Source organism: Psammomys obesus, unplaced genomic scaffold (genome assembly GCF_907164565.1).
Source record: "Psammomys obesus unplaced genomic scaffold, mPsaObe1.curated_primary_1811, whole genome shotgun sequence".
Taxonomy (NCBI): domain Eukaryota; kingdom Metazoa; phylum Chordata; class Mammalia; order Rodentia; family Muridae; genus Psammomys; species Psammomys obesus.
Genome location: NW_026585504.1, coordinates 39,393,260 through 39,406,131, shown reverse-complemented (window position 1 = coordinate 39,406,131; position 12,872 = coordinate 39,393,260). Strand labels below are relative to the sequence as shown.

The following is a 12,872-nucleotide window of genomic DNA, read 5'->3' as shown; positions in this document are numbered from 1 at the left end:
ACACACACACACACACACACACACACACACACACACACACACACACAGAGAAAGAGAGAGAGAGAGAGAGAAAGAGAGAGGGAGAGGGAGGGAGAGGGAGGGAGAGGGAGGGGGAGAGAGAGAGAGATTCTTGTGAAGAAAGTGGTGAGGTATAGGCTCTCAGCTACAGGTGTTATATGCTGCAGAGTCTGAAGGAGGCAGCAACACGCAACAATTCTTTCTTTAAAAATCTAAACTACAGAACACTGTGTGCAGCAAGCCATAAATCCACAGAGATTCCAGCTGCAGAAAGGAGATTAAAACCTCAGAGAATATAAGAGATATTTCTGTAAATGCATGTGATAAATACAGAAACACTGTAAGAAGATTATAAGGTAACTCACATGTATATTGCAAGCTACTGAAGTTCATATACAGATTTTGGAAATTCATGCAAAGGCCATAAAACATATTATATAGGAACTTGCCTAAAATTCCAAGATATGCTAACATTCATGTATGACTTATTCTGTATAGTAGTTATAATTTCTAACACCTGGTGTAAGATTTTCAGGTAAACATGTCTTGTTGCATTGATGGTACACCTGTAATGCTGAAGACAACATATACTTAGGTCATATGATGTGACTGACCTGGAGGCATCATCCCTACTGGCTAGCTTAAATAGTGCTGGAAGGTGCTATGTGCTATGCATGCTTCCAGAGGAGGAACATGGCCAACAGTCTTAACTAATCTGTGAACCTTCTGAGCTGCAGTGATAACTGGCCTCGTAAGCCATGGCCATTGGTGGAGCAGTGCCATGAATGTTGTGGCGGTAACCAACCACCTTCTGATTAGACTGAAGGCCTGATCCACAAGATGAAACCCATACTTGCCACCATCATTGAGCCAAACTCCATATTAGAGAGGGCACAGTCCACAGAATAGAGTCTATTACTATTATCCTGCTAAATGGAAATATTATTGATTTACCTCCTAATGACTTATTGTTGTATCCATAGATCAAAGCATCTCTCAACCTTCACTAGAGAAGCTTCTGTTTACAGTAGGTAATGATCAACACAGAGACCTTCAACTGGCCAAGGAACAAAGAATAAGAGACTTCAGAATGTTCAGCCCTAAGTAGAACACATATACTATATTCCCCACTTCAAAGACTCGGGGATCATTGTGGAAGGGGGAGTGGAAAGAATAAAAGTCATAGGCAGCAGCTGACTACAAGGAAACGGCGTCTTCTGGACACAGCAGGGCAGCTATGTATCTGAACTCCCAGTAGTTGTGACAGCATTCATAAGACCTGTGCCAACCTAAACCAGACCAAATCCCAGCATGAGGAGGAGAACTGGACATGAAATTCTACCTCCTAGCTAAAGAGCTGTGTGGAGAGAAAGGGTCAGTTCTCTCTAAGAGTGTAGCCTCTGAAATGCTGACCATGCTTGAGTGGAAGATCACACAACCAAGGATTTTGATATAGGATGGGGCACAACATTGTTGACAAGGGAAGAGACTGGCTCTGAGAAGACTTGGGCGTGAACAAAATCACAGCAAGTTTTACAAAATTCTCAAAGAAAGAAACTGTAAAAGTTCAACCTTTTAAATCTTCCTTCATAAAATACTCGAAATGGGTCTGTTAAAATAACACACAAGTAAAAACCCAGATAAGTGGCTTCACACCTAGGAGCGCTATGGCAGCACCACTGGTTGGACACATTCACCTTCACATCATCACCATCTGAGAAAACTGACAGCAGAGCCAGTTTCAGTAATGGGAGCCAATGAGAGCAAAGGCCTCGTAACTCATGCAGCTAGTTATTTAAGTGTAAATGGGACTGAATCTTGTCCAATTTTTGATGAGCTGTCTCTGAAAGAACAATAGTAGTTCATCTTATAAGAAAAACTTTTTCCCCTAGTTTTATTGGACCTGAGGATGTCACTGAGACAATCTAGACTAGCAGATGCTCCACATCTGATAAAGACCTACCTCACATTATTTGCTCTTTGACAAGTTAGGCTCTCGGGACAAGTTTATCACAGCTAAATTCTTTCTGCTGACATAGATGACATAGGAATAAAGTGCACAAAACAAAACAACAACAAAAACTGAACACAAGTGTGCAACATTAATACAAAGGACAGTAACATTTAGAAGAAGGTCACTAATGTGTATAAACACCCAGGAACTAAATTTTTGAGAGAAGTGAGAGAGAACATAAGGACATGAGTTTCTCTAATAAAAGGCCCTTTATAAAGAGAATGAGGTTGTTCCTGGTTTACACCAATATCTAAAGACCACATTTTCTTGGATGCAGTAAGAGTAAGAAAAACCACTCATGCTTGGAAAGCTCTGAATACCCTGTATTTACTATAAACTTCTTTAAAATTTCATTTTGGTTTAATATGACACATGCACATTTGTGTGAGTGCATGCACATAGCACGTTACACATGTGCAAGTTGGAGGATAATTCGTGTGAGTTGGTCCTCTTCTTCCCCCATGTGGGTTATGGGGACTGAACACAGGTCTTCAGGCTGGGCAGCACATGCCTTTCCCTGCTGAGGCATCTCACTGGCCCTGCAGTGAACTTTTCAAGGCTTACTTTTCTCCAGTTACCTGCTCTATGATAAATAATGTACTTAGTCTGTCAGCAAATGTGTGACAACTTTTCCTGTCTTTTACTGCATAGACAATGACTTGCCATTTTACTGGGATCCGAGAGTGTGGCAGTGTATGGGTCAGGCAAGAGTCTGTGGAACGCTAGTGCTGGCCACTTGACTGTCCAGGCCTTCGGTATTCACGACAGCTCTAATTTATATCATGCCCAATGCTGATATGCATCTGACCTGTTACACTGCTGAGAGACTTTGGTATGTAACAACGCCAGTGCATTTATTCCCAAGTCCATCAAAATCCTTTGGCAGTCTGGTAGAGGGATCCAAGGAAACCAGCTTCTGGTTTTAAATCTATTATAAATCATCTAAGTCAAGTCACATAAACTGGGTGCCAGATTTGCTTAGTTTTTAATATCAATATTGAAGGAACTAGAATGTCCTTTGCCTAAACATTTCACTATAATCTGGACATCAGTGGGGTGAAAACTTGCTCCACTTAGCAGTAGCTAGGTACTGAAGATCCATATACATGGAAACTGCATGAAATAGACAATCTTTTCCTTATAGTGAAGCTTACTAGAGTTCATGTGACTTTTAGAAAGGTTTCATACCTGCTGTACAGAGCCAGATGCACTTAAATAGAAAGGACACCTGGGATGTACCATCAGGTAACTATTATAACGATGCAGGAAAGTTCAACTAGTATTCTGAATGGAAAGGACTGTTTTCAGGGGTTGAGTGTGCCGAACTGTGTTCACGACACATACTGACACCATGAATATCAGTCATGGTTACATAGAAATTTAGGACAGAGAAAACTTAAGTCAGGATTTCTTAACTAAGGTTCTGGAAATGAGAAAAATCAACTCCTAAGGCATTTCAGGAATTAATGAATGAACTTCTTTGCTATACAGGTAAATTAGCTTTCTAAAACCCTGGAAGAAGTTCCTAAAATCACCTCTGTGTTCTTTCAATGATGACAGCAACACTGGTTGAACTTCTCATTTTTCTGGCATTAAACAGGTGCTTACCACTACAAACAGAAGAGGTGATGTTGTACAGAAAAGGGTAAAACTGCATGCAGCGGATCAGCTTCAGGCTGCTTTCACACTCTGGGCATTTCGTAGTTAACTTCAAGGCCTGTCTGAAGGCTTCAAGTGCCCCACTGACATTCTTCAGAGCAAGGTAAGCATTTCCCAGGCTCAAAAAGGTTAGGGGCTGAAAGAAGAGAAAAAAGAAATCAGCAGAATGCAAATGAACTGTTTTTTGTTTTTTTTTTGAGAAGCATAAAACATTTACATTATATTTCTTAGGTTGTTCTATAAAGATTACTGCTAACTTGTTCATTTTATTCAAACCAGCCAATTCTAAATTGTACAATATATATAAGAGCACCTTTTCATAAAGATTAAAAAGCACTAAAAGTAGTACCTGGTGGTAAGTATGTAACTCAATGAATTATTACATATGAATATATTCTTGAAGTGCTACTCATTCCAATATGTAAAACAATTAGAATGTTTCCAGTATCACTGACGTTCCCAACCCTAAAGCATTAGTTCCCTATCAGTAAAGCCATCACTGTGGATACATTGTGACTTGTACCCCCACACACTAACTTTGCCCTCTGTGATGTTCATATGAATGGAATAAAACCAGGAGTTCTCTAACATGGACATATAAAATGCATTTTTACAGCTAATTTTACTTAATCTAGTATTAGTTCATATTTTTTTTTATTAATTACACTTTACTCACTTTGTATCCCTCCATAAACCCCTCCCTCTTCCCCTCCCGATCCCATCTTCCCTTCTCCTTCTTCACACATGCCCTTCCCCAAGTCCACTGATAGGGGAGGTCCCCCTCTCCTTCCTTCTGATCTTAGTCTATCAGATCTCATCAGGAGTGGCTGAATTGTCATCTTCTGTGGCCTGGTAAGGCTGCTCCCCACTCAGGGGGAGGTGATCAAAGAGCAGGCCAATCAGTTCATGTCAGAGGCAGTCCCTGCTCTTATTACTATGGAACCCACCTGGACACTGAACTGCCATGGGTTTTAGTTCATGTTTCTAAACTGGGCCTGTGGTACTTGCCTGTGATCTTAGTACTCAGGAGGCAGAGGACCGTCATGGGCTTTGAGGCCAGTAAAACCAAACCTTTTTATTAAACGGCTAAGAAATGTTAAAACAAGGAAGTTGCATTTTCAAAATAAGCAAAGCAGTTTTATGACTGTTAGGTCAGAGGGTAAGAGTGTGAGCTCTATGGTCGTATCTCCGAGTTCAAATTTAAGCTGGTTAAGTTCTGATGTCTTTCAGTTTTTGTGTGTATTTAACTCATCTATTATGGGAAAAAGTCTGTCTCCTAAGGTTATTCTTCTGATAAAATCAACCATTAAGTGTAAAATACTTGGATGGTGTCTAGATCTAGTTGAAGGAAAACAAATGAAGTGTATAATTAAGGTGAAGATACAAGTGCAATGAAGATTTGAAGCTCTTGCTTATGAATTGGCCCAAACTTTTTGCTGGATGTCTGGCTGGGTAAGGTTCCAGAGATATCAAAATATTTACTATTTCATTGACTTAATTTCAGTGCTAAAATAATTATCTGGGATGCAGAAAAAGGCTCTGATAGAAACCATTATTGACAATAGTTACTAAGACTGTCAGCTACCTAAAGAGTAAGTCATGGCATAACATTCTATGGACTATATAACCATTTAAATTAATGTCTTTAAAACTATATAGTAACAGGTTTTTTTTTTTTTTTTTTTTTTAATATAGTAAGCTTTAATGATCACTATGAAACACTTGTACAGAATTCCTGGTTTCAGGTCAGTATTTCCAGATGCTGACAACTGGGAGGGAGTGTTGGTTAGGTGTATTTTTGCTCCACTTACCCAGATTTCTCTTTTTATCTTGTGAAGTATCATAGGACTTCACAACTATACATCTAAATGGATACAGTAAATACAGAAAGGCAACTATCTCTGAGAGCTCAGCTTTTCCTTCTTGTCACTCAGCTCCCCGAGCTGGTGGCGGCAGCAAGTGAAGAAGCACAGGCTACAGCAGCACTGGGCTTCCCACACATGCCTGCTTCACCACATCTCCACAAGGAGAGCTGTTCTCACTGCACTGTGTCTGCTGCATAGCAGCACTGAATAGTATCTGGTGGATGTAACAGCAATCTGACCTGCTGGAAAGTACAGAGCTTACAAAATTATGCTTAAAATTCAGTTGCAAAATTGTGAACTCTTAATGGACAACATTTTATTATATTTAAAAATTTACTTTTAGAATATCTTAAACCTAAGCTATTCACACCCATCTCTTCTAAAGGAGTCTCTGGAGATAAAATACATAATCATTCAGGTGTTAGGTAAGGACAACCTAATTGGTTATCTATTAGAACTGTATTTTATCAAACTTTATGTGGTGTCCTACAAATAAGAACTAAGAATAACAAAGCAGTCATGCTGGGCATGATCGCACATATCTGTCACCTTGGCACTGAATCGAGGGTGTTGTTTATATTGCCACTGGGTTACATTCCCAGACCCCTGCTTATTATTCCTTACCAAAAGACCTGTTTAACTGTGCATCAGATGATGTAACTACATCTACAAATTAAATATTGCATCTATAAAATGACGTAACACTGAGCAAGGCACACTCAGTACTGAGTAGGACAGGATCAGAGTCAGGTGTTGCAGGCTGACACAGAAAATGACAATATACTTTCATAACTACACAAGTTTTATTTATATGCAAGTTTTTAAAAAAGATAAACGAGAATTATGAATTTCACTCATTCAAATTTCAAAAGGGCTAGCAGAGTGGTACAGCATGTAATCAGGAGCCCAAGGCAGGAGAATAATGAACTGAGGTAAGCTCTGGGTACACGGCCTGATCCTTCCTCAAAATAAACAAATAAGCAAAACGAAATCTATTTATTTCTTTTCTTAAAATATGCCAACTCAACTCTGAAAAGCAAACCTGACATTTTCATATCCCTCCTATACAAAAACAAAGTAAACTCTGCAACCAAGTACAGAACACCTCACCTCGGAGCTGTTGACAGCCAGTGCTTGCAGGAGAAGCTTAGTAGCATCAAGGTGAAGGCCGTAATGAATCAGAAGATTGGCCAGATTGACAAGAGGAATGTCCTGGTATTGAAGCGGGGCTAAATTCAAAGCCCTCTGAAGGCAGGCGATAGCAAAAGTGCTGTTTCCTACTGCTCTCCAGTACAGTCCTGCTTCATTCAGAATGAGCCAGACAGGAGCATTGGGCTGAGAATATCAGAGGAGGTCTGTTAGGCAAAAGTAGAGTGCTGGCTCTAAACAGAAGCTTTAACAGACACATTAAAACTATAATTATACTGTGTAGGTATTTAAGTTTTAGAGGCCTCAAACAAATGACTCACCTTGTTAATAGCATGAAATAGAAAAGACCCAATTTCTTCTTCTGGGATAGTATAGTTTTTAATACGGGAAAGTAAAATCTGAAAACATTAAAAAGAAAGACTGACTCAATTAAAAATAACAGGGAAGACACCTAGAAGAATTTCTAAGATTCTTTCCACAGTGCCTCAGAATTCTTCCTTTTTTTTTGGGGGGGGGGGGTGTTTTATGTGTGTTCCTGTGTGTGTGTGTGTGTGTGTGTGACATGTGGAGGCCAGAGATTGATGCTGGATGTCTTCCTCTCCCCTGTCACTCTCTACTTCATTTTTAAGACGCAGTCTCTCACTGAACTTGGAACTTACTGACTGCCTAGACTAGCTGGCCTCCAACCATCTTTAGTAAATGAGAGATTATGAACACTCGCTATCATGTTCAGCTTTTACATAGGTGCAGAGATCTGAACTCAGGTCCCCATGCTTGTGTGGCAAACATTTAACCAAATCCCTAAGAACAACCACTCATGTATAATCATATACACAACATGAGTATAATAACATACTAACAAGTATACTCTGGCTCATACACATGCTCTAGTTTCCTTCAATTATAAAAATTAAAAGATGCGCACACATTCTTTCCCTTTCCTCTCTCTTTCTCCTCTATCTCTCTGTCTCGCTGTTTTCTTTCCAGTAATATACCCTCTCCCACTAAATGTTACCTATGTGTGTAGAATCTAATGAAAAGTTATCCAGAATCAACAACATACAATACTAGATATACTAAAACTCTGCACTCTTACCAAGCTGAAAAGCATTGGATCTCAATTCAGCTACTTTAGTATTGCGGGCAACTGCAAAGAATCATCATCTTAATCATCTTTGTGTTCTAAGAACCCACAAAAGTACCTGGAAAATGACCATTTTCCTGCTTTTGTGATTGTGAACTAAATCTAGGTAGTCACTATACTTCAGTTTAAATTAATAACAACAAAAGACAAACTAGTTGCCATGGTCTGTTTTCCTCTAAAAAGATAAAGATTATTTTATTTGTAGTTTTAGAGTAGTTATGTTTGTTAAAATATGGCAGTCTACATATTATCTCTAGAGCACACATCTAGTCATCTATATTAATAAAGTACTCTTAGTCACACACAACTACCAGGAAATAGTATTAACAGAACTTACTTATAATTTTGCTGGATGGCTACCAAATCTATAGATTCCTAAGGGCCTTACATAGGGACAAAGCAAGGCTGACAAGGCCAGAGCAGGAGAACTTTCAAACTCTTAGTTACAGAAGAAGCTTCTGTGGAAGTTCAGAAGGTGCAGAGCTAAACTGAACTAGTCAGGATGGCCTCCATCAGAGTTCTATGTGTCTCATCTTCAGACCTCTCTGGGTTAGAGGCACTTACAGTGCTCAGCTGAACTCCATATACTGCAGCCCCAATGAGCACTTCTTGATTCTCTGCTGATGAGAAGCATGGCCGACACCTCAGTCATCTCACCAATTCTTAATGCTACTTTAGTTTCTCAGACTGAAAGCTAAATAACCCCTTCCTTCAGGTTTCTGTTCCATCTAAGAGGCTTCCTAAGTCACCCAGAATGGACAGGAATAAACAGCAGCCTAAGGGAGCCTTACTTTGCGTGCATGGTCATCGGGTATTTTGGCTTTCAGATCCATGCGGACCTCTAATTCTTTGACTAAGTAGGACAGAGTGTGGCTTTTTCTGAAGTCAGTTATGGAACAGTCAGGGGTTTGGGCCTCTTCTTCTGAAGAATAATCATCAGTGGTCAGTTCGTGGATCCTGGCACAAGAAAAAGGAACATATTTTCAAAGTTTGGATGAGTTCAAGACAAAGACTTAACCTTTTACGTCCAAGGCTGGTGCTCTCAAAGAACCGCCAGAAGACAACCATGCAGAATCAGGTGCTTTGCCAAATCCATCAGCACTTGCCTGAGTCCTTTGTTCTCTGGAGGCAGAAAGTATGTTGGCAATTCCCCACCAAGGGGAACTCTGGGATAGCTGTCTGTACAATCTGCTCTTTTAGGCCAAAGAATATGTTGTTTGTCCTATGAAAGAAACAAATCTTCTCTTAGATTACATTAGATTCAACATTTCAACACAAATGAATTTTAACATATGAATTGTTAAAAGAATTTAGGCACACTAGGGACCGGAGTGATGATTGGAGGTTAAGAGCACTGACTGCTCTTTTAGAGGGCCCAGGTTCCATTCCTAGCACCCACATGGCAGCTCAAAACTATTTCTAACTCCTGGTCCAGAGGTTCTGATGCCCTCTTCTGGACTACACAGACACTTTATACATGTAATGTAAATACATACATTTAGCCAAACATTCATATATACATAAATAATAAAAATAAATTTAAAAATATTAAAAAAATTTTGGTAGCTGGGTGTGGTGGCACACACCTGTAATCCCAGCACTTGGGGAGGCAGAAGCAGGTGAATCTCTATGAGTTCGAGACCCACCTGGTCTACAAAATGAGTCCAGGACAGCCAAGGCTACACAGAGAAACCCTGTCTCTAAAAAACTAATTAAAAACAAACAAACAAACAAACAAACACCCTCAAAATTTAGCTATTCATGGTGGTTTGAATAAGAATGACCCAATAGGTTCATATATCTGAATTCTTAGTCACTGTTTCAAAGGATTAGAAGGATTAGGTTTATGGCCTTGCTGGAGGAAGTATGTCACTAGGGGTGGGCTTTGAGGTTTTAACAGTCCACGTGAAGCCCAGTGTCTTTCTCTCTGCCTGGGGATCAGGATGTAATGCTCAACTACTTCTCCAGCACCATGCCTGCCTGCATTTTGCATGCTGCCATTTTCCCTCCCATGGACTAACTATGGGATAATGGACTAACCATCTGAAAATGTAAGCAGACCCCCAATTAAATGCTTTCTTTTATAAGAGCTGCCTTGGTCATGGTGTCTCTTCACAGCAACTGAACAGTAAGACAGCATAGAAGAATGACTGAACAGAAAAGTAGTATTTTCAGAAAAGTGTGGGTACTCTGCCTGATCTTATACTATTCCTTCTGCCAATTCTTAGTCTAACTTACTCCTTTTGATTCACCACAGACTGGCTCGGTGCGGGGCAGGCCTGTTAGCTGAGCAATGAAACACAAAGACAAACAGGAGGCAATACTGGAAAGAAAAGCAAGTCTCAGTCTCACATGAACAAACTGCCTGCTGTTTCTGTTGCCGATGGTTTCAGACGAAACTGATAATGTTCTTGGCGCCATAAGAGAGGAAGAAACAAGTCACCTAAAGTCATTGGCCACTTGGGGTCGTCTGAGTCTGAAGTTTAGCCTATCTACCTTTGGACTTTGTAAAGGAGGGGGTACGTCCTTTGCTTGGAGGCACAATTTGTGACCTTTATCTGAAAGCACACATAAATATCCTAATAGTGACAAAACAACAAATCCCAACCAAACACCTTTGGCTAAATGCCAAAAATTTATAATCCTTTTAGTAAGGCAACTCCAGTGCTCAGACAAGCCTCTTGTCTCAGCTGTCCAGCAATTCCTTTAGCAATCTGTAAAATGTTCATTTTCCTTCACATAAATAACTGTACTAAAGGCCTACTAACACCCTGACGCTACCAAACTTTGAGGAATTTGTATTATATAATAATTAGCTCTAAGGGCTGATTATTAGAATAAATATCCAATTAAGTTCTGAAATTTTGATGGTAAATAAAAACTACACTTTTTTTGTCCTCATGCCCTTGCTACCATACAACCTAGCTAACATACAACTTCTTCATGGTAGCCTAGAAATGAATTTACCAATGTGGTCACTGTATGTAGGTCCATTAGTTAAAGCTTCAACAGGGCAAGAAGCTTACCTAGGACATCTTAGTATCAGCTTAGCCTTCAGTACTATCTGAATAGTGACAAAAACAAAGCCTAGTAATTATCCAGCATGTGAAACAGGAATCAGGGCTTTCACCTGCCTGGTGATGGTGAGGAACTCAGGCAAGAGCTTACTGACACATAATCCCCCAATGGAATGCCTGCATCCAATAGTAGTTTTGCTCAGTGCGTGCTGCACTAGGCTGAATACTGTCAGGCCACATTAACCAGTGCAGTGCAGGGCCACTGCATTTCAGACCATGCCTGACAGAGAAAACGCCTTCGTTACTCTCTGCACACTTACCCTATACGCATCGGAGTCATGGCCCCAGACCCAGAGAACAGAATGGGCTACAGGAGAAGACTTAATAGAATCATTGACGTCATTCTGATTTGTAGGAACATCAAAGTTCACGGACATCATACTGGAGGTTGAGGAATCATCACCAAACTAGAAGATGAGAAGTTTAATCCAATTGTGAGTGGAGGTGGAGTTATGAGGGAGATTTTACTTAACCCGAAAACCTGGTGAACATTCATCAATAGTCTAATAGAAATTCAGAAAGCAGGGCAACAATAAGCACTAGAATATTTACTTCTTAGAACTATGTCCCAACAGTTATTTTCTGTGGCTACACAGTGAGGCTAACAACGCTCACTCAGCTTTACCACAGAGGGTGAGCAGAAGCACAGCTTAGTTCCCTGTCCTTTCATGTCCTTTTTATGGTTTCCTGGTTTAGATTCAGTGGTTAACCAATTAGGTGATTTCTTCCTCCTCCTGCCAACACCAAAATGTTTATTATTCTATAAAATTAGTACTGTGCTTAGAATTAAGGAAGCTGAAGAAAATATTCTTAGTGACTGGAAAGACAGCTCAGAGGGTAAGGGCACTTAACGCTCTTGCAGAGGACTTGGTTAGGTTCCCAGCACCCATGTGGTAACTCACAACCCCCTGCAACTCTAGCTTCAGGGACTCTCACACCCTCTGTTTGTCTCTGCAGACATTAGACACACCTATGATGCACATTATGTACATGTAAGCAAAATACTCATACATATGAAAAATAGCAGCGACAATTTTAAAGTATTCTTATGGGTTTTATATGGCTGTCATTTAGAGATTAGAGATTATGGTCAGTTCCAAATACAAACTTTACAGTGAATGAGGGGAAACTCAAAAAATAAAGGAGCACACACATGTACAGCCTTCCTCCAACCAAGATAAAATATTTAATACATTCATAAGATGCCATAGTTATATTGGTTTCATATGGAGAATGAGAAAAGAACCCTGGGAGGGATGGGACAGGAAATGCGTGAGAGGAAGGAGCGTACATGCTGAACTTGTAGCTTTGGATCTTGTACTAAAAACACACTCTTCTGCTTCACAGAAGCGAGATGACTGAATAGACACTGGCCCAGGGCAGTCCCAAACTACCAGGACATCCAAAAGTCACACTGGATTTCAGTCATATTTCTAAACCTTTTGCTTTCCTTCTTACAATGCTTGGGCTTACAACAGGGAGCTACACTCTCAGGTGGTATGACTCTTTAGTCACTGTCTTGAAAGCCAAACATGGAGAAGTGTTAGCAACTGGGCCGTAGAAGTCAGAGGAGCATCTACTCCACATTGCTGTTGCCCCTCCTGAAAGGCCTATTTATCTTTGTTTCTTACTATTACTATTAATGTTGTCTAGAGTTTTTCAAATTAAAAAATTCCAAATTTTTATGGATTGTTCGACTAGAAATGCTTTCCTGACTCTTTTTAAAAAATTATTATTATTAATTACAATTTATTCACTTTGTATATTTCTGAAGGTCCTGACCCCTCCAGATCCTTCTATCTCCCCCTTCTTCCATAAGATTCCCTGCACTCTGCCCAAAGTTTGGCTGAGTTTCAGCATTTGCTTTAATACCCTGCTATGTAGAGTCTTTCAGAGTACCTCTGTGGTAGGTATCTGCCCTGTTCCCCATCTTCTCCTACTTCCAA

The 12,872-nt window shown here is 40.0% G+C and overlaps 1 protein-coding gene across 3 annotated transcripts in view; it reads right to left on the bottom strand.

Annotated features, from left to right (window-relative positions):
• Ttc17 (tetratricopeptide repeat domain 17) overlaps positions 1 to 12,872 on the bottom strand; it is a 102,271-nt gene that overhangs the window by 55,906 nt on the left and 33,493 nt on the right. For all 3 annotated transcript variants that reach the window (XM_055599920.1, XM_055599931.1, XM_055599938.1), the window contains exons 11-16: positions 11,187 to 11,333; positions 8,956 to 9,071; positions 8,641 to 8,806; positions 7,026 to 7,103; positions 6,667 to 6,891; positions 3,641 to 3,827 (exon numbers count right to left, since the gene is read on the bottom strand). In XM_055599920.1, coding sequence (XP_055455895.1) covers positions 3,641 to 3,827; positions 6,667 to 6,891; positions 7,026 to 7,103; positions 8,641 to 8,806; positions 8,956 to 9,071; positions 11,187 to 11,333 — 919 coding nt within the window. The remainder of the gene's footprint in view (positions 1 to 3,640; positions 3,828 to 6,666; positions 6,892 to 7,025; positions 7,104 to 8,640; positions 8,807 to 8,955; positions 9,072 to 11,186; positions 11,334 to 12,872) is intronic.